This window comes from Melozone crissalis, unplaced genomic scaffold (assembly GCF_028551555.1).
Source record: "Melozone crissalis strain CALT ecotype California unplaced genomic scaffold, PUWL_Pcris_2 ptg000006l_1, whole genome shotgun sequence".
NCBI lineage: Eukaryota > Metazoa > Chordata > Aves > Passeriformes > Passerellidae > Melozone > Melozone crissalis.
Window position 1 is genome coordinate 32,441,640 of NW_026535784.1, and position 23,241 is coordinate 32,464,880.

The 23,241-nt window shown below is 36.4% G+C and overlaps 1 protein-coding gene across 1 annotated transcript in view; it reads right to left on the reverse strand.

Moving 5' to 3' along the window:
* The window catches only part of PALLD (palladin, cytoskeletal associated protein), a 186,710-nt gene extending 164,540 nt beyond the window's left edge, over nucleotides 1-22,170 (reverse strand). The window contains exons 1-2 of the mRNA XM_054290671.1: nucleotides 22,031-22,170; nucleotides 15,350-16,396 (exon numbers count right to left, since the gene is read on the reverse strand). Of these exons, the coding sequence (XP_054146646.1) occupies nucleotides 15,350-16,395 (1,046 nt within the window). The 5' untranslated portion in view covers nucleotide 16,396; nucleotides 22,031-22,170. The remainder of the gene's footprint in view (nucleotides 1-15,349; nucleotides 16,397-22,030) is intronic.
* Nucleotides 22,171-23,241: the final 1,071 nt, after the last annotated feature.

The window sequence follows — 23,241 nt, forward strand, 5'->3', positions numbered from 1 at the left end:
AGGAGTTCTAAAACTCTAATGGTAGCTCTGGAATGGTACGTGATGCTCTGGTGACAGCCACCACAGCCTTGTCATAGTCATTCTCTACAACAGAGTGACTTCATGAAGTTCTATATCCCAGATGAGAGGTGGCTATAGTTAGGGTGCAGTAGAGCTACAAAAATGCAGTAAAACTCAAGTCTAGTGAAAATGGCAACACTCTCACAAGATTAGAGAAGTAGTAGTTAATAATAATAATAATAATAATAATAATAATAATAATAATAATAATAATGATGATGATGATGATGATGATGATGATGATGATGATGATGCAAACCCCGAGCTCCATCCAACCAGCTATGCCCTATGCTTACAGGCCTGAGTGATACTTGCCTTTTTTGCATTGTGTGATATCTATGTGGTCCATTAGGAGAGTCAGTAACTGAGGGACCATGAGGTCTGTTGTTCTACAGATTTCTTTAGTTCTGTAAGCTTGTTACATCAGGAAGAAGGCAAAGCTCTTTTCTGTTCACTAGCTTGCTCTGCTCCACAGTTACCTCTCACTAGTGCCCATGTTTCATTACAAGAGTTTAAGACTTGAGAAATAAGTGGAAAGTACCTGTAAGACCTGTAAATCTGTAAGACCCTTGAAATCAGTCTCCTAGCATTCTGCTTATAGCACCATGTTTATGATAAAGGGCATTTTGAAATTGGAACCAATAGTGAAACATGCCTGCTTTGTTGAAGCTTAAAAGTATGAAAGATTGCTACAAAACTGAACTAACAGTCAGGAACCTTCCCATCTCTTGCTTGCTCTCTTTAAACACTGACAGGCTTCAAAATCAATCTACCATGCCCATGCAAATTCCTCTTGCTTTACTTAACTACCAAATGAGAAGTGGACACTTCCAAGCCATTGCAAAATATGACTGCAGACTCATCATGGGCCTGAAACAAGACCCTTTGCAATGGAGTCCTTTTCTACATATTGTGCTTTTCTATTTATTCAGGACCTTGGGTCTAAGAGAACTCTTTAGTACAAGAGCTTGCATTAAAGGCAGAACTAAAATAGTGCTTTCCTCCCCTCCCTGCCAAACTGTGAATAACTAGCAGTATAACTAGCAGGAATAATTTAAAACTTTCCCAGAGCTATTATGTAGAAGAACTGCATCTATTAAAAATTAATCTCCCTCCAGCCTAAATGGTCAGTCTCAAAGATTTTGTCATTCCATTCTTCAGCAAGCTGAGAAAAGGTTCACTTCTATTCTATAAGATTTACTAAATTAACCTAGCAGAACATCTGATATAATTGATCTTATAGCTGAAGCTACCCTGCTTCAGCTTATGCAAGAAAGATTAATTTTAGAATACCAGCTGCCTGCAGCATTGTAGAAGCCTCAGAAATTCTCCTCCTCCTTTTTTCCCTTTGGCCCACAATACAAGGTTTTCTTGGAAGTCAAGATGATATGTGCCAGATTGAATATTTGATACTGTGTGTTAAATAGTTTCTTTTTTAAAAAAAAAAACAACACAGTAGTTCTTTAAACTGCCTCATAGGACGACAAATAGATGACAATCTCATTTGCACTTATTCATATATTTTGTTTTGGGGCCATAAAGTTCAAATAACACTGGCGATACACTAAGCACAATATGAAACCTACATTCACTGAAATAAACATGGAAAATGACTAATTAAAGTCCTCACAGAAACATCTATGCTTAAAACTGAATAAATAGCATCTTCTTAAAATGGATCAGAAATATGCTCATGTATGTCAACCACTACTCCTTGACTTTAATTTCCATCATGTTTGTTTCAGTAATCTTCAATACCATGCAATTTGCTCCAATGTTGCTGGGTTTTGTTGGTTTTTTATTTGGCTGGTTGGGTCTTCTTTTGTTTTGGTGCTTTGTTGTTGCTGTTTTTATTTTTATTAAAGTAAGGAAAAGCAAAGCACAGTTCTTTATGGTAAAATAAGTGACTTTCCAGGAGATTGACAGTCACATGTCTTCCCCCTGAGAAGATTATGTTAGCCCTTGATACACTGCAGAACAAAGAACCAAAAAAGAAACTCCACATTTTAAATAGCCTACTGTCACTCTAAACAAAGGTGCAAACAATTATTTTATAGCAAAGATTACATGTGTGTTAAGTCATCACTGAAATCCCCTCTACTTCAGATAGTGGGTGTTACGAATTATCATTGCACTTTTCAAGACTGGAATGGAAAGTTCAGTGCTGTGTTTACACCTAAGATATACACGTAACATACATGGAATGGGTAATGGAATAGTGCTAAAAACCCCCCACTAGCTCCCATGCTCCAGTTTCTTTCAGAATTGATTTCACATACTCAAATTTTTGGATGCTTCCATTCTTAATGTCCACATGGATCTTGTAATCTTTACTTATTTTTAAGTCAGCCATGAATTTAGTCATGGTTTTTAAATGACCAATGAAGGAAAAAAGCATTTCTGTTCAAAGACTATTATTAGATGCCTCCTATATGACCAACTATTTTGAGGGAGATTATATAACTAACTAGATGGTTTCCATTTTGAGTACAGGGAAAGGTACTAAGAAACTGTATTTGTGCTACTTACTCGGAGTAAATGAGCAAGTAAGAAAATAGAACCAATATAATATACAAGGCAAAAATAGAATGGTGTGAAGCTATGTCCTGTGCACTACTCACCAAACAGCAATCAAAAAAGAATTCAAAGGTTGAAAACTTACTAAGCAACTAAAAGAAACAAAGTTCTTCTAAAGAACAACAGAACCGCATTTTGATGAAAGTCTTAACACATTTCACATATCAAGAACTTCATATTGAGGGCGGACTTGTTCTATTTGTGGGAAGACAAGAAAAATCAGCATCACTCTTTGGAAATGGAGGACAGCCCACGTACCATGTATCTAAATGTACTAGCTCAGCTGAGGCAGTTAAAAAGAAACAAAAAGACAGCAAGAGGCTAAAGTAGAGGTACAACTACTTCAAAGTCTTAATTGTATTCTAGTGGGAGCAAAATTAGCATCTTAGTAAAATACCTTGCAACACATGATGGAGCTTCCTTGTTCTAATCAACACACCTGCAGCTGAGTTTCCATAGCCTGCTTCAATCTCCAAATTATAATTGAAAACCAGACCTAATCTGAGCAAGAAATATCCCTAGATTTAGATTCTGTATCCTATGTATGAGTGGAACTATTTTATACTGTAAAAGAGAAAATTTTCTGAATACCTAAGGAAAAAAGGGAGAGTTGAAGACTCTTGGTAGACAGACATTAAGGGTTATGAAGGCACTTTATTTCTCAAAGATAATTGCCCTTCTGAGAAAAGAAATTGCTGTTACTTGAAATACAGTTTTTAGGAAAAGCAAAAAAAGGATAGGCACAGATAGCAGTATTAAATGCTTTACCACAAAAAAAAGTATCTCTTTTTTTTTTGTAAATTACTAAAATCAATTTATAAAGCAGAATACTCCATTAGTAATATAGACAGAAAGTATACAGTAAAACACTAGGAACTTCATCTGTTCTGGTCTATGTTTATGTATCTTTATAATGTTCAACTTGAGGTTTAATTAGTAGAAACAAGTAAAGGATATTTCTATTGAAAGACAATGTGACTGGCAGAAAAGGAGTCAGATTGTAGTATTCCTTCTAAATCTGCTCCCAATAACCTCAGCTTCATCACTTATAAGCAGGAGGTAAGATTGTTGATGATAGCAGTGGGAGTCCTAAAAGAGATGTCAAAACCAGATTGTACCAGCAAATAAAAAGTTCGAGTAAAGGCTGTGCCTTAGGCCTCTCTCTAGCATTCCAAAGCACTGGCTGTTTCTTCAGTTCTTTCATTTCATCTGCATGCAGTGTAGTTTTCTGGCACTGTCAGTTCACAGAATGCCTTAGTCATATATGGGAAGAGCCACACATAGGGTCTGTGGTTCCTCATATCTCCCACTGTCAGACATTTGCATTCCAAGAATCTTTATTAGCTGTGTGGAGAGCCTCTCTAAGGAATCAGGAGTTGCTTATTTTGTCTCTGACATTCCTTATCTAATGAAGCTATTGCACGGGTAAGCACAGATAGCTGCCAAAAGTGCAGCTACAGGGTTGCCAGCCAGCACTATGCAAATTTCAGTAAAAGAAGCAGACATTTCACTTTGAATTGCAGTAAGATGGATAAATTGCTCCAATCGACGTACCTTGGTACTAGTCCTACAATTCTTGAGGCAGAAAAGGGCAACCTATGAACGATGAACAAAAGGGCAACCTAGAACAATGGTTTTGCCTTCAGCTTGTTTCTCAAAACTCTTGTGGACTGGAAAGCAAACTTAATAGAACACCATGTAAACTGGCTGTAACAGAACTTGAACTTAAGTGAGGACTTCTGTTTCTAGACTGCTATGCTTTTGTTTGTCCCATGTTTGTTCTTGCAGCTGTATGAACCCTATTACAACACTGAGTCAGGTTTCAGGTTGTAAAAATCCCTGATGCAAATGTTAAGATTAGTAAGATTAATTTTTTTTTTTAAGAAAAAAAATTAAAAAAAGAAACATACTTAGGTCTACTGAGATTACTGCAACTGGTAGTTTCATTGATGGTGGAGAGTAAGGAGATCTGGCAAGGTTCTGTACAAAACAGAGTCAATAATAGATTTATCAGGTATTGTATTGGAAAAGTTAATTCACTCAAGTTCATAGGAGATTCATAGCATATCCCATAAAAATTGCCTGAATAAGGGCCTTTCACAAAAAACCAAACTGATTTTGGTTTTCACAAAGATTAGGATAAATTCTCACTTGAAAATGGGGAACCAGTAGTCTAGATTGCATAACTTGTTCTAAGAGCAATGCGCTCACATTCTCTGTGATATTAAAAGAATTTACAGTTAGCAATAGGTGCCCATCAATTGTACTATAAATGAGAGATGGATTCTATTTGTCTAAACTTTTTTCTTTGGCCGCTTGAAAAGCACAACTTTATCACATAAGAGGAGATAAAGAAAAGCTGTTCACATATTATGCAAACTGTTTTTATAAAGCACTGCAATGATCACGTGAAAGGCACTGCATAACTGCAAAGTAAGCTATTTTTATAATGCTAATGTATGCATGAATTGCAAGTACATAATATTAATAACATGAAACAATGAATCACTTTGATTTGAAGCAGCATATTAGCATTAGACTAAAGGAAACATAACAGATATGTCTTCATAACAGATTTGTGGCAGAAAAATTTTAGTCTCCTAAAATCTACCCTGAATTTAATCCTAAATATCCTAGCCTCTGTTTTGACCTGCAGGTAGCTGAAAAAAAAAAGAACGTCAGTATTTTAGGAGTCATTCTATCTGTTAATTACCTCCAATCCCCAGGCATTTTAACTTCTTTCCCTTTCCCACAGGAAGTCAGATCTAGTCAAGTTCATACTACTCCCAGTCCTGAGCTGTGTACTCATCTATGCTGAGTAGTATCACACCAACTGGTAGCACACTACTTGAAGGCAGTGAGGTTCTTGGAGACAGGGCACTGACACACACTTTGAACATGCAGTACAGGTGTTTGGCCCTTCTGAAACTTTCCCTTTGTAAATACAGCTGAAATTATCTAGTTGAATTATTCCTCTTGATTTATTTAATAAAACAGCACCTTTTCTCTATCCAGATTAGCTACTTATTTAAGAAGTATGCTAATTTCCTGATTTATAGAAAGACATCATATGGCTATTGTTTCAGTTTTCAATACTTAAACAAATTTGTCAGTGTTTCAGCTGTTTGCAGTTTTTTCCTATTCCTTCTGATCAGTTCCCTTTTTGTGAGTCACCTCAGATACGGCAACTTACAGAGGCACAGAAATAGAAATTAAGAACATTTCTTAAAGTAATACATGTGAAAATTTTTCTTGATGACAAAAGCTAAGAAACACTTAAATCTCTAAGGGAAAGATATCTTAGTAAAGATTTCTTCTGTACAAAGCTAATCTTCCAAATTTTGTTCATTCTGCTATCTTAAAGGAAATGCTATCTCTTCACTACATAACTACATCATTTTTAAATATCCCAAAGTGTAAAAATCCCAAATAATCTTTTAATTGTCACTTTTCTTCTAAAGCATGTGGAATATGAAAACTCATCACAACATAAAAGGTCTACTTGATGTTCTTCCCCCACCACACACCTCCAAATGTGAGCAAAATTGTACAAGGTATAAAAACCTCCATAGCTAACTCCTTAACTTTCTGCTTTCTTTAGATCTTTTTGCTCAGGGAAGGAGAAATATGGATACTATGAGAAGGACTTGAACTTGGATGATCCTCGTGGGTCCCTTCCAAATCAGGATATCCTATAATTCCATGACTTACTTGTTTATTTTTCTATGTTACCGGGAATAGGAGGACAAGGGAATTTCCTTTAGTCCTTCTTTCACCATTGCATGGGCTGGAAAGGCAAGTCCATTTACTAGTAAATGAACCACGGCTCCAGCCCACTTAACAGAGCCCTATCAAACTATAACACTTGTTAGAAAAAACACACTTTCCAGATGGGTTCCAGAACCAATCAAATAAGCTCATTATTCACTGCTGTTTAATGATTTTTCTTCTATGATTGTTCTATTATAAGCTTTTCGGCCATAGCCTGTCCTACCTCCCTAAAACCCTGCCAGCTCTAATAGCCCAAACTGAAGTTTAACATTTTCAGCTATGAATGTTTGCAGAAAAGTCCTATTTGTTCAATTTCATTATCCATGTCTTTAAAGGTAGCTTTCACATTGGCAAGAATGTATTTACACAGCATATTTCAGACATGACAGTTTTTTTATTAGAAAGAATTTTTAAAGCATCAAGTTTCAAAGTTATACTTGTATTTACTTAATTTATATTTATAAAACAATGTATTTTGTTTTAAAAAGATATGTCCTGTTTAAGTAACATTAATAAACTGCTACAGTTGCCCTTAAGAAGGTTTAAAGAACCCAAGATGTGGTATTGCCTTTAGGCATATGAACAAGCATGTCAAAGTGTATGAAGCATGATATTTCAAATGGGATTTGGAATGGCACTTCATACCTGTTGAACACTGATAAGTAACGATGCCAGAATTACTTACTTCAAACACCTCTCTGTGAAAAGCCTCACTACTCTTTCTTTCTCTTTCAGTACTAGTAAAATAGGCCTAAATCATGTCAGTTCAATCCTGCCTTTGTTCTACTTAGCCGCTACATTTAGTTTTTATTTTCACAGATCACTTTCAATTAGTCCATGACAAGCAGATTGCCAATGTATTTCCTCACTGCCAGACTTCCTGACTGGTGATGCTTTGCACAATACTGGAAAGGCACTGAGACAGCATATAAGATTTATACAAATAAATTCTGAAACATGAAGTAAAAGCAGCCTCTTGGAATTCTGCTTCCGCGACTGTTTCAGCCCCACTTTTCTGGAAAATCTGTATTTTAAAACTACTTCAATTAAATTGTGTTTTTAAACTAAAAATGTTCGACATAGACAAAGCTTGTGTAGTGAAAGAGCTTTCTGAGACATGTGGTGCCACATTATTTTAAAGTTCATCCAAGTCTCATCCAATTCCTATGTAAATACATGGCAAAAGTTCTTTTTGTTTTTTCTACTATTTAGATAGCAGCATAATTTTTATTACTTTACTTTTAAGATTTTCATGTTAACCATCAAGTATTTTGATAACATTTTCATCCAATCTTTGAGTCTTTTTATAAATACCAGTCCATACTTTATTTATTTTGGGAGCATTACCAACGAATTGTAGATCTGCATTCTTTCACTGAGAGGCAGAAAAAGAAGAATAAAAAGAATAAAGAAGTGAACAGAGTTGTTTTTAAAATCTCACTAATGCAATCAGAAAAACTAAACCAGAGACACTGGCCTTCACAAACAGAGAAAAATAAAGTACTTGAGCTGGAATTCTCCTCCTAATTCCAGTTTAAGAGAGTAATTCTAGTTCCAATAACTATCCCTTTGATTTTGCAACTGCCTCTTGCAGCACTTGTCTTTATGCCCCTAACAAGCTTTATCCTTCCAATTTCAGGATGAAAAAAACCATGCACAAAAACCAAAACAAAAGCATGAAACATTCAAACCCCAAAATTTACAAGAGCTATTTCCACATTCATGAAAAATGACAGCTCCAAAGAAAGAGAGCCTGGTGATCCACATAGCCTGTATAACAAAGACGAGGAAATGCTTACATCATGTAGTCAAAACTATTCTAGAGAGAGAATAAATAAATGAAACATAAGAATAACTCCAGTGTCCAGAATCTACAGATCCTCCCTGGGGCTTTTACAAAACCCAGCAAGTAAAGAGTTTCTGTCCCCATAGGCCACCTTCCCAACCACATCCACACATTCTTTTTCATCTTTGAATACTCATTTTGTAATGGATCAGTGGATTGCTCTGCCTGTTTTCTAGGAATTTGTTTATTTATTAAACATATAAATTAAATTAACCCATATAAATTATCCTGTTATCACAGTCTGAACTTTGTAAAGATCACTTCTCATAGGAAAGAGCCATGCATTCCTTCCAGGTACCTGTTTTAAATATTGTACTCTATGGCGTTAGACAGGCAAGTAAGGGAAAAAACCTCACCTCTCAAACAAAACATTTGGTTATCATTACTGTGGGTTAACTCCAGGAGGAAATTAAACTCAAAATGAGCCACTCCCCTTTCCCCTGCCCCTTCTGGCGAGGGAGGGACAAAAGCAGAGCCTATGGGTTGAGAGAACAATTTAGTGAAAGATGGTTTTCTTAACATCTAAAGAGAATCCTAAATTTTCAAAATCTTTTATAGCAGTCCTGAAAGATGAGTGGAAAGGGAGTGGAAGGCTGGAGAAGTTCCTCCTCCTCTGTTCCTCCTATAGGCTGGGTATGACTATTGATGAATACCCAGAGGTATCGGACAAGAGCAGGCCAAATGGACAACACTGAAAGTGCACAACCCCAATGACCCTCATTGCCATTGACACTACCATGTCAGAAACCAATACCATGTGGTACATCAACAAAGCAATCCTAACACCTCTCCCTGCTTGGAAAAACACTTTGGCCAGCAGTGCATATGGGCACATCCACCAACAGACCAAGCAATGACTGTAACCAGTCACTCCCATAGAGTAACAACCAGGCAATGACTGTAACCAGTCACTCCTACACAGTAACAACCAGGCAATGACTGTAACCAGTCACTCCCATAGAGTAACAACCAGGCAATGACTGTAACCAGTCACTCCTACACAGTAACAACCAGGCAATGACTGTAACCAGTCACTCCCATAGAGTAACAACCAGGCAATGACTGTAACCAGTCACTCCTACACAGTAACAACCAGGCAATGACTGTAACCAGTCACTCCTACACAGTGACAACTTGGCTACACACACATGGCACTAAGCTCTTCTCCTCTCTGCAACCACACAATCATATACAACAGGAGTCTCCCAAACGCTGTTCTTAACGAGCCCCATGGCAAATTTTCTTTCCAAGTGGTTCTAAGGTAAAAGAACTATTACCTACAAGTTAAGAAAACTGATGCACTACTAGCATTGATCAGATAGGCCACACTGTTTTTTAAAGCAGGTGGGTGCAGGACCTACACAGGCCTTAACTTCACTGTGTGTTTTCCCCAGATGCAGAAAATCCTGAGTGTGGCCTCTTATTGCCATGAAATGAATGGAGAATGGAAAAGGAAATATCAGAAAGATGCATGCTACCTACCTAATACCTGCAGGCCCCAAATCCCTATGGGCAGCTCCTGCAATAGCTTTTCCATTTGTGCTGGGTTATTAACCCTCGATTCCCCAGCAAAGCCCACTAGTCCAGAGCACTGTTCTAAGAATTAAGAATTATGGAGCAGTTTCACAAGTCACTGAGGTGACTTTCAACACCACATTCCAGATCTGCTCTGAGAGAAAATTCAAACTCCAGGGATGCTTGGAGATGGCCAGGCCTTACCTGAAAATCAGCAAAAGAAAATAAACAAAAGACACAAGAATAGTGTGGTATGGTCCAATAATCAAAGAGTATAAAAGGAAATACATGAGGAGGAAAGAAGGGCTAAAAGAATAATGAGGTCAACTGCATATCGCTATTACGTTGACTTGTAAATGAAGAAAAAAGCCCAACAAAAGTATAGAAGACATTTTTGATAAAGATAAATAATGTCTTCTATACTACTGTGACAGAAAAATATTGAGGATGCAGAAATATAATTTTCATATTGATATGAAAGGGAATGATATTGAAGATATTTTATCTTCATTGAGTGTAAATAAAATTCTAAATGACAACATTACTTTTGAGCAGATTTTTTAAAGAGTGTATTGCCAGATTAAAGTGGCTAACAACATTTTTCTGTTCCATCTCAGCAATAAGAATGCTGTTAACACTTTCAGATGGATGTCAATGCTTCCTCCATGCACAGAAAAACATCCAGATCTGCAAACAGAACATTTTTGACCCAAGGAACTCCTTGGGTACAAGAATATTCTTCCATTCTTAACAAGCACCCTCTGTTTGCAAAGGGCTAGTAAGAAGACAGATTAGCAGGATTCAGCTCTGAAAAGATTAATAGAGGACTATGGGAGATTTGTGTAAAAAAGTATGTTTATTGGGAAAACATTTTAATAGAGAAAACTATGGGAAGAATATGAGAAAAATGTTTATATTTGTGAGCAATTTGACAACTAACTTCATGTGTATTCACCCTTAGGAAATAAATGCAAGATATTCTGGAGATACTTATTATTTACAAAAGGTTGCATAATAAGAAAGCCACTATTTCTTGTTGCACTGTCCTAGACATTAATAAAGAATTATAACAACACTGAAATAATGAAGCAGAAACAATTGCATAAATTGTGGAAATATTTTCGATAAATTTTAACAGCAAAATATGACATTTTGGGGCTCTGGTAAAATCATCTCAAAGCTCAATACAGGACTTGATTTTTTTTATTGTATGAGAATAATACATATAGTTGTTACTGATTTTCAAGTCACAAGAGCCCTCTCCTCCCACACAGAATATATCCTAATCATTTTTATGTGTTTTGAATTATTTCTGCAATCACAGTAGCTAACATAATGCTTGTAATCTACTAAACACTGTTTTTAAGACACATTAAGCATTTCATGGTTCAGAAGCAAATTTTGGTCTGGGTCAAGCAAACAAGAATGGAATTATCAAATATTTTAAACAAATTCATCATAAAATATCTTCATTAAAATTTCTCACTCATGAAACAGGTTTTGATTTTAACTAAGGATACCTAGAATGGTCAAGTATGTCCCATTACCACACATACATAAATAACTATTCACATTTGATAAAAATAAGTGGTATTAAAGCCTTGCCATTATAGCATTAGAACAACTCTATCCCCCACCAAGGCACTGGTGTTTCATTACAACTACAAAATCTACTCATAAGATACTTCAAGAAATAAAACTAAATTCTATCCCTAAACCACAGATTTTCCTACCTCAAATCAAGTCCAGCAAAGAAGCAGAAACTACATCTGGGACACCTCCTACCAAGACTTAAAACAACCAAATTTCCAAGACAGAACTACCAACTGCTGTGTAGGTAGTTTAATCACCGTTGTCCTGTACACTTGGGTTTTTACACATCTGTGTAGGTTTGTGTTAAGCATGACTTAATCTGATGTTCAATTTTCTTTGCATCTGTGCCTGATGGGTGGACCATGGTGGTGCCACAGTTTATTGTGCTTTTTTAGGCTTCAAAGCCTTTAAAGACTGTAAAACTGGGTAAGATTTGGAACCTATAGAAGTCAACATAATTTGGTTTTATTATAAATTTAAATTGTATTTTGCATTTGTTTCTGTTTTTTCTAAGAACAGTTCTAGGTTGCATGGAAGTAATGGTTCTAGGTGGGGATTTTGTGTATTGTTACAGTCAAATCTAGGCAAACAGAACTTATGAGAAGAAAAGGATTATAATGAGAGAAAATTATTTCCTTAAAGCAAAGAAACCTTGTTCTTGTCATGTAGTATGTGGAAAGTGCTTTATTTTTTGCTTTGATTTGTATATTTTTTTGCATCAATTTGCTGTGGAAAAAGGAATGTATTTTGTACAAAAATTCCAATACCTCTTATGCTACAGAAGCTGGTTGAATATCTGTAAATATTTTAATCACGGCTTACAGCTCAAGGTAGACCTCAGAAAATACTTTAATCATGGCTTACAGCTCCAGGCTTCGAAGCAATTAAATATTCAGGTGGTGAGGTGAATGCTGAAGAGGTCTAAGTCACACCCAGCTGGGATTTGCTTTAGCTAGCTCAAGGCTAATATGGGTATTTTAAACACAGCATTGCTGATGCACTTTGAAGGACAGTTACTGACTGATACATTGGTTTTGAGAGTAACAGACATTTTGTTTCAACTTGTATTTCCCATGTTTTAGACCTTCTTTAGAAGGCAGATATCCTAGAACTTCTCAAATCACCTTGTACCTTCCTAGGTCTTAGGCTGGAATCTGGAATCTTACAGAAATATAATAATTCTTCTGACCAGTGAAAAAATATTAATTTTAAGAAATCTGATTTTCTGCTAGTAGAACTAGCAAGTTAGACATTGAACTTTGAAAAAAAACATTAATGATACTTGAAATGTAACTGATTATTTTCTTTTGGATTTCAACACTAAGATTCTAGTTGTAAGTTCTTCTGTCAAAATATACTCTTTTTTCTATTTGTAGTACAAAGCTACTTTGGTCAAGTTTTGTCGCTCAAACCATAACACTTACTGGTTTACTTTCAGCTGTGTATGGCTATGAATATCTAAGGAACTTAAAATTTAAGAGGTTTTCCTCATCAAATAACCTTCAAATATACACCTTGTCGTTACACAACATTTGATGCTTTCTTCAATTGTACTAAGGTTCTGCCACATTGCTATGTTTATCCTCACAAGAAAAGTAGCTGGATAGAGAAGGACTCTAGCTTAACTTTGTATAGGCTGAGGACTTAGAAAGTTTAGATACAAGAAAGCTATGAAAAGGGAAGAGAACCAGTTATAAAGATTACTTGGGTCCAGGATAAAACATGAGGCACAGAAAAGCAGTAACATGCTACAAGACCAGAAAAGCCTATGTAGATTCCCTTGAAGGCCCTTTGATCTGGCGTCAGTTGGATATTTCATAGTTGCCAGTGCTTGATGCTGCTTAAATATCAACTGTATTCATTATTACACTGGACAACTTTTTGAGTGCCTGGTGAAATAAGAATTTAGTGAGTTTCTTGTCACCATTAAATTATTGTTACTTCCTCATGACTTTAGGAAATGTGGCTTCCAGATTTCTTCCCAGCTGAGGCAAAAATAAAACTGAACAAAAAAAACCCCACAAAAATCCCAACTGCTTTCTGCTTTAATCCACTTATCACACTAAGTTCCAAAACCAGCCTTTACAGTGTTATTGAGACTGGATTTTCTGGGGAAAACCAGAAGAGCTGAAGCCTGGTTTCTACAGATTGTGTTGCTATATGCAAATGTACAGACTGTGGCTGCCCTGGCTCATGCCCTTGTCTTCATCTCCTGTTGATCAGATTTGACATGTGCCAAAAGGGTCACTCTGACACTTCTGACACCAGGTAACTGTTCAGCTTGTTCCATTCTTTTGGCAATGCAATACAATGCTTGCCTAATATCCATTTCTACTTTCTTCCTATTCAGAAACCTTCACAATGAGCTTAATATCTTTTACACGTTTATATTTCTGGCTAGTTTCTTCAGAAAACTGTAAATATTTTGAATTCATATGATTATGGTCTGAAGATTGTTTTCCACATATATTACAAACCAAGAAACCCAGTCTAATGAAACAATAGTCTAAGTAAAGTGCTTTAGAAAACTGGATTATTTTCATTACCAAAATAAAAGAGAATGGTCAACTATTATTGTATCACTGATGTTTTGTTTTATTTTTAAACCATATAAAACTCCCATTTGCAGAAAATACTTCTGAAAGTAGCACAGACATTCTTCACTTGCTCTGCAATATGTGGGTGGTTTTAAATAGGCTTGTCTTTTTCCACTGCAGCAAATTAACTATTTACTGGCTGTATATATGATACACCATGAAACTCCTTTTTATATCCAAGAAGGACAGTGATGTGCCTAGATGACACTATGAAACTGTTTATCAGTTCCCAGTAATGCTTCTATAGATGAAAATCCACAACATATTTTTCTCATCTGAAAGAACCCCCTCCTTTCCCCAAGATTCAGACTTTGGAGTCTCCCCCAAACATCGCTCAAGTGTTTGCTGTCTCTTAACCCCTGAGCGAGCCTTGGTTTTTGCTCTCTTGGCTCCACAGCAGCGCTCACTTGAGGGCTCTGTGCCGCCCGTGCTGTGTGAGTGACCTCTTCAGCCAAGTCACTGTCACTACAGAAAGGACAAGCAAAAGAAGTGCTTCGACTTCCGAAATGAGTCGTTTTTGAGGTGCAGCTGCCGTATTTTTCCTCTCTTGAGGATCCATAATGAAATAGAGATGAAGGGGGAAATTTTTTTTCAAAGGAAACTTTGAAAAAGTAATTTTTACTAGTAACTTCTTTCAATTGCCAGACGGAGAATTATTAATAATTATTTAATAAAACCAATTTGGGAATGGACCATGAAAGTGTATTAATTCGACTGTCGGGGAGCTTTGCAAGAGCCCAAAAATTAGCATGAATCATATTTGCCACAGTGCAGTAATGGCTGTATCTACAGACTGCTAACATAGCACAATTATGTGTGTCAAAAGGGAAACAAGACAGAAGTTACAAATTAAGTTATACTGATGTGATTACTTAAAAGTATACTTGATTTTACAATAACCAGCTATTGTGTCAGCAATGTTTCTCATTACTCATTTCCTCAGTCATTAAAAGCCTTCTTATTTTATGATTCTGCCTGAGTTAAAATTCAGAAAAACAGTTTACATGGCTCTTGGAGACATTCTAATTAATCAGCAGTAAAAACTGTATCATCTTCTTGAGATATCCTCTTTAGGAGCAAGCTGTCTCTTCTTTTATCCAGATTGATGAAGTAAAAATCACATAGAATGTTGCTAGTGCCAATTCTATTTCTAATTTTGCCATGTGGCTCTTAAATCAAGAAGAATTTAATTTCCTAAGCAAACAGACATTCTAGTGTCTTTATTTCACACATTTTAGTGAAATAAAGACACTAGAAAGTTATTCTTTGTGCTTTATAAAATTACATGATTGACTGCTCTTATGTGACTGCCTCTAAGCAAGTCAGTGTCATACCTGTCCTTAGGTATCTTCCACAATCAGGTGATGCTATCTGGTGACTTAGCACCTACCTGACATCAGGGACTGGGTTGCCAGCAACTCTGCACTCCAGCAATACTTTGTTTCCTTCGGCAACTTCCTGGCTCCGGAGCTTCTGAGTGAATAGAGGAGGTGAAAGTTCATGCTCTTCCATGTTGATGAAGGGACGGCACAGGACCATTTTGCTCTCCATGATGCTCCCCCTTCCAGAATAGTGTTCTCCATTCAGATGAAGTCCAGGTAATTTTTCCTCAGGCTCAGTCTCTTGATGTGGTTTGTCAAACTCCTGGCTCACCAAGGTACTTAAAGCTGGTTGTTTCTTGTTAGGTGACAGGTATCCACTGTCTGGAGAAGAAGAGTCCCCATCGGGACTACGGCCCCTTGTCTTTGCTGCCTGTCTAAATATAGATGATAACTCTTCTATGAATGTGGCAGCTTTGTCACACAGCTTGTTCCTGAAAGGAGCTTCTCCCTGCAATGTCGATTCAGAGTTCGGGCTTGTCTTAGGCATACATGCACCACCTTTCTCTGAAAATTTCAGGCTTCTGACAAAGCTGGGACTAGCAGGCAGAAAAGGTGAGGTGCTTGCTTGTCTCCTAGAAACTGTGACAAAACTATCCTCTGTCTGAGGTGCAGTGGATTGCTCTTTCTGATTCCTTGGGAGAGCATGACTTGCAGCAGATGAAGTCCAACTGCTTGCTTGAGGTGTCTCTACAGTGTCTTGCTCATGCAGGTCAGTGTCCCTGAAAGAAGGGGTTTCTGAAGGGCTAGAAAGAGGGGTGTTGAGATAATGAGTAAAGTCTGGGGCTGTGTTCTCATCTTCCTCCATGGAATTGGCAATGGCTTCTCGAGCTATGTCAAGGCTCTTACTTATCTCCTCCTGAGTAAGGAAGGCAGAAAGTTCATTTGAAAATTCACCATTCTGTGGGTCTGGCAGGGAATCACAGAAAAAGTCATGGTAAGATGAAGCTTCTGACATATTTTCAGGATATCCCTTACTGCTGTCTCTTTCTGGAGAGTAAGTCTCCTTCAGCATTAAAGAAAGAGGCAATGCCCGGCCACAGCCTCTGTCTTGCATCCTGGAAGACACAAGAACAATTCCTTAATGAAAAAGTTACATCCTAGTTCCCATAAGCTAGACACAAAGCTGTAAGATAAGCAGAACATAATGGTGTATAACATACCATAAACCTTGTTTTCTATTACAATGAGCCAGGACTGCAAATTGTCTAGATGGAAATGAGAGCACTTAGGAGTAATTTTTCTTATGAATCTTCCCTCAGAAGTATGAAGACATCCTTTGCCTGTATATTGCCTAGCACAACATTGATTCCACTGGATCAATATGACATATGGTGTTATTTAACAACTGATTGGTTACTTTGCATCAATTCTATTATGCTTCATTTTTTTCCTGGTTTTAGCCTTATGAAGATTTTGGGAATATATTTACTTTTCTCTTTCCCATAACATTGCCTTCTAGACATTAAACCATCAAATTCTGAGAGAAGTGTTCAACTTGAAACCATTATGAGGATACACAAGGATATTTGGATTAGAAATTCTAAATTATCCTTTCTGTTTAATGTTGATAATGTGTTTAATATTATTTTACTTATTGTGCTAACATTTTTAACTTGTTACCAGTTTAGTAGCACTTTCCTCAACACTGAAAAATTACCATATGCTAGAAGTAAAGCACTGAAGAAATAGATTTCACAACCTATATATCATCCTGCTCAATGGAAGTGTATAATGTATATTTTGTACCAGTTTCACAAAGCAGAGAAGCATTTATACCCCTCCAGTTTCCCAACATGACTTCAGAATTAGGATGAGCATTCTGTTTAAAGTCAGCAAGAAACAAGACATCAGGGAAACCACACTTTCCCCAAGGGAAGGACTGGCCTGAAAATCTCCTTGCTGAAAAGCATTTGTCTACCTGGTCACTAGATTGTGGCTGATGAGAGCTGAAACATAATTATTTTTTCTGCAGAGCATTTAATTGAATTGCACATCAGCGGTTTTAATTATCCTGAAAAATTCTCTTATTCCAATGATAATTTGTACAATAAAAAATTTTACATAAGATTTAAAAAGAGAAAATTTCCTTTAATTCTCTACTGATAGTGGAGAAATGGCTTGACAATCATGCGATGCACTCGGATGTATTTTACATCAGCTTGTGCAGGCTCCAATTACCTGTAGTCACTAAAGCAGGGCTTAGCCAGCGTGTAGTCATTAAATGACTGATAGATGATTGGAATTCTTGGCTTAGCATATGTATCTCTTGATATGCCTGTTTGTCTTGCCAACAGATACAACTCAATGCATAAAAGAGAAGTCTAAGAAACCCAAAGCATTTAGGGTTTGAGAAATGTTTTTATAGAATTCAGTGATAAGTTTATTATTTGCTGGGATTACGTTTTCCTTTCCTGTTATCTGTGCTTACAGAGCAACAAATTTAGCAACCATGCCAATCTCTTGTCAACAAAATCTAAAAAAGTATATACAGTATAACTGACTACCACATAGCAGCTTTAAAGAAAGAATCTGAGAAGCCCAGCAAACAGTTGGTCTAGAGGCTCAGCTGTTCAGGCATAAACTGGAGGAATGCCAGGGAAACAAGAGTTAAAACTGCAGAGTTTCTTCCTCCTTAATATTAGATTTTTTAAAAAACTTTGTATTCAAATGAACAAAGGTGCTATTCAGACAACATGTAAACATCTGTGCTTCAAATTATATCTTTATTTAAATCTGACACACACGGGTTCCTAGCTTGTTCACATCTCAAAGTGACACATTACATACTCATGTAAACTTCCCTGACTTCCAACACTGAGCTGCTCTAATGTTTCAATGGGCTGTTTCACGGGTAGGAGGACAATTTTACTTATTGTTATCCACCCAACAGGATGATTAAAATTAGTGCATTATGAATTCACATATTTCTTCCCAGTACTCAGCTTTGTCATTAGAAAAATACAATGGCTACATATATAGTAATTTTCAAAGCTTGGTGTCTAAATTAAGTGAATAGTCTATAGCTGGATATTTAGATAAAGTTGATGGATTTAAATGTGCTGATTTATTGGCAATCTCTTATGCTGATAAGCCTTCTTGCTGAGAAGGTGCCTGAAAATGGATTCATATGTCTAGCTTTAGGGAGCTGAATGGAAGCTTCCAGGAGAAAGCCTTTTTCCAGCCATACTGTAATACATAAACTCACTATTCTTTTAGACCAACTTGTAATCACAGTGAACTGGAGGTGAAGTATCACTAACCCTATCAAGTAGCTTATAAGATCATAATTAGAAATTTTGAATGCTATTTCTAGCTTCTCCAAGTTAGACTACAATGTATTTATAACAGTTTTCATCATCATAGTCATTAGGTAACCTGCAAAGCCATATACTGTATCATTTAAAGACACAAGCATAAATTACAATGTTGCATGCAGATCAACATTATTACGTACAGACTACTTATGGAGTCCTATTTGTAAATATTTAAAAGTTACACCCAAGTAAAACCACATTTTTTATCATGCAGTTTAAACACTTATTCAAAACCCAATACAGATGCTCTAAAGAATCATATGGTAAATATTAAAATTGAAATGTATTGGATTACAATAATTTCAGGAAAAAATAGAGTAACTAATCAAATTAAGGCTTTGTAAGGATATACAGTAAAATATGAAAAAACATAGAAAAATAAAGGACTTGTTTAAAAAAAAATAACCATCTTGAATTTGCAGAACCTGCCAAATAAGAAAATATGATTTAACATGACCCAATTATTACTTGACAGGACCCATCTCTTCAAAAGAATCGTATGAAGGATGAAATGTATCTAGAAAGATTTTTTAAAACAAAAAAGGCACATGCTTTTTCTCTGAATTTTGAAATCCTGCAAAATTACTCCACAAACACAACAATTACGACCAGCAGAAAATATAAAACAGATCTTACAATGAGCAGGCCGATATGAAGAGTTCAAGTATAATTAATAGTAGGCAAAGTTGTTTTTCTCCTTCTCTATCAGAATAGGCTTAAAGTTGCTCCAGCTCTTCACTGAAGCTTGCTTGGTCCTTAGCGGAGGAGACTGTGGCCTGTTACATCCGTCCCCTGTGCCTATGCAATTCGTACCCCCTCAGCTATATTTGGGAACTGAACTCATGTTTCAGCAGACTGCCACTATCTGGAATTCCAGCAGAAGCGACGTTAGGCCTGGAAGTGGCACAAAGTTCTCTGTGCTTACTACTCAGAAATTCAGAGAACTTAGCCATTCCCTTTTCTAAACCATTTTATGGTAATAGGTTTTTAATTTTTTTCAACAGCATTATTTTCATGATAATAAATAAAATAACTGCCTTTTTCTGCTAAGAATAGTTTCAAATCAATATCTTCCTTGTGCACCTTAAAATCTTGTAGAAAAGAAAAAATTAGAATAATTTACTTTGGAAAAAACCCTTAACATTTTTGGATTTATGAGCAGAAATACAGAAACTTTTTGTAATAATTGATAAATAATCTGTAACCATATAATACAATGTATAAAGAAATTAACCTACTGAATTTTCACATCTGAAGTGAAATAATAAAAGAAAAGAAGTATCTCCTTCAGAAAAGGCACAAAAAATCCCTGGAAAACATGTATGCTTTAAAAATACCCCACAACTCTGACACATGTATTAACACTGAAACAATCAAAATACATTTTTGGTTTCTATACAGTTGTATAGCATAATGTGTTACAGAGTCAATTCTTCCTTACTGTCTCTGTTAAGGAAGTCCTTTCACCTCATTAAAACTCCTGTGAGAATTTAGTCCTAGGAAAAAGGAAAAAAACCTGTCCAAAAGCACTTTTTCAACCACATAATTTCTGTTAAAACTCAGTGAAAGGAAGAAGTAAACATGAAGACTGTTGGTTTAATCTAGAGACTTTATCACAGTTTCCAGAAATAAAAGCAGTGTGTGGGCAATGTGGTTTCTGCCAGATTGCAACCTATTGGGAGTCACATGCTGCAGAGTGGATAGAAGAAATTACAGCTCCAAAGAGACGCTACAGTCCTCCGTCCCTTCTGCCAGCATCCATTACATCTGCTCGTGGATCTGAAATCGTTTCGTGCGCTGGCATTTGCTCTTAGCTCAAGGTCTTCTACTTGCCTTGCAGTTTTTACTCAAATTTGTTCCTTGGCAACAATGGAAGTGCAGTAGATGAACTCTTGTGACAGAAGAGCTCGAGAGACTCAGAGCTCCCTACAGGATCCAGACCATCGTTATGTACTAACAAGTGCCAGTACCACACACCCTATTTCAGGGCTTGATAGAGCATCTTGGCATCTTCATACAGGCAATTTCTGTCCCCTAATCACAGCTTGAACAGGCTCACTGCTGGACTGGGAATGCTTCACAATGTGTACAAACCCCATTTTTGCAGCTTGAGATCCTTACCATGTTGTAGTGAAACTAGATAAAAGGATTTTTTTTCCAGGTAATTTTACAGTGATTTCAGTGTGTCAAATAAGAACAGAACCATGATTCTAAAAATTTCAAGCTGAAAACTGTGCACAAAAAGGAGCTGGTTATCCAAGAGTTAACTACTGTATGCCTAATTTTTAAGTAGTCACCCCACAAAGTAAAATCAATGTCCTTTTTCAGGCACCCAGCATCTCCACTAAACACCCAAAACTTTGCCACCTTGGAATGGAAGTCAAAAATAGCCTGCATATAAACAGCAACAAGCTGCCTTGGGCTATCTTCAGCATTTTCTGCAGGGAGTGGGTGGATGAAATCCTGGTTCTCGCAATTATGTGTTTAAATTTTCACTTCTGGGAAGAAAATATATCTGCCTGTAGATATCTGCAGAGATATTTTAAAAGAAATTTAGCTTTCTGAATACAAATAAAGTATTATTTTGTGTAAATGAAGTATGCCAAATACATTTTGTACAGCATGATAGAAACATTTGCCCAGAAAGTGAAAGATTAGTGTTCAATTAATTCCTCTTCAACAGTTAATGAAATAGTCTCCATAACCTGAAAATAGGGCAACGTTTTATAAAGCTCTATTAAGCCATGAATAAAGTTTCCCAACATTCTTCTTCTATGATTTAGGGAATGCTTATATTTTTTGATGTGTACTGAATATTTTGGAATCAAGATCTTCCATTTTTATTGCAAAAACAATGTGTGTTCTCCTTTATAAACACAGTAAAGGCAGTAAATCACTATAAACAAATGGCAAACAGACCAAAACTTTGGAACAGCTACACATTTTGTAAGATAAACACACTTTAATATGCAGTGACATAACAATTTAGCATTTGCATATAATATATTAAGATTAATAATAGCATCAAGCAGGATCAGAGATATACAGCTAATATGCTCACTCCATTCCTATTGCAGTATTATGGAAAATTCAGCTGATGAACAGAACTCCACGGAGATAACAGTTTTCCCTACCAATAGATTTGATGGAATGCAGCTGCAGTTTCCCTGAAACCTTAATAATAGTTTCTAACACTAGTCAGCTCAAGTCCTTCCAAATTCCATCCCAAAAGCCATAAAACTATTCTGGTTGTACAAGCTTATCATTTGATCTGATGAAGAGGTTACATAATGTGAAAGATTTTCATCGTTAATTGTATGAAACCAAAATACAAAATACAATAATATACAATACCCAAATGATTCATGTACTTGCCTGAGAAAGCAGAGCGTCTCTGTTATGGTCCTTGTTAATTTTTTTTTCTCACTCTAAATAGCAACAAGATAAAATACAAGTAGATAAGCAATCTCCTTTCCAAGACCTGAAGTCAAACACCAGTATGCAAACTTCAAATAGAAATCTCTCAGAACTGCTTCTACTTTAAGCAGCAGGGAGAGATACAACCTCCTTTACCAGTTGCCACAGAAACCTCCAGTTATTTTGAGTTACTAACAGACATTTTTTTCCACCTCTGAAAGAGCAAAAAAAATAATCTGGTTGCCTGTGCTTAAACAGACTGGGTCAATGTCTTGCTGTAGTTCGATGCCATACATAGCTTTGTTCTTTAGTTTTCCCTCAGTATGCAAAAAACATTTAATTATGCTTGTAAATACATAGTAAATGGATTTTTTTACATAACTAGAGCTAATCTATGTTTCATAGAGTGCGTTGGAAGTATCTACCTGTCATATATGTATGGAAGTGTCAAATGTAGCAAGCAGTGTCAATGATATTCAAATAAAATTTTTCCAAGTTTCTCTGAGAATCTTGGGAGTGCAGTGGGAAAGCTTATATGCCTTCAGCTTTTCCTAGTAGTTGTATGGTAATCAGTCTGGAAGAAATACAACAATTTTTCAAATTAAACTAATAACAGAACAGTAATAATAACTCCCAGCCTTCTTTTACAGAATATTTCATCAACAAAGAGATTGAGGGGTTGCAAGTAACAACACATCAATAAACTTTGAAAATAGTACAACTTGCTAGAATTACCAGAGCTGCGAATAGGAAAGGAAACCATAAAACAGAAAGGAAGGCTAAGTAACTCACAAAGAACTAATACCATTCTGTAAACTGGGAAAGAGATGAATACTTCTCAGTCCAGGATCTATGGTCTACCTAAGGTCTTGGTGAGGCAAACTACCTCATCGAGAGAAAGTGGTCATTCTGCTTTCCTTATGTCAAGACTACTAGAACACTTGGAATATCATTCTGTCTCAAGATGCTCAAGATGATCATCCTGTCTCTTTATTAGCCGAATAGGTAATAATGGAACACATGCACGAACAGCTACTTGACCAGTGAGTGCCCCCAGCATCCCTTAAAATGTCAAAGGAATTTTGTCAGGAGTTTGCATCCCTGAGCGCTGTGATTAATTCACTTTTGCAGCTGCGGCTGTGAAGCACATTGTGCCCTCACGGATTTAT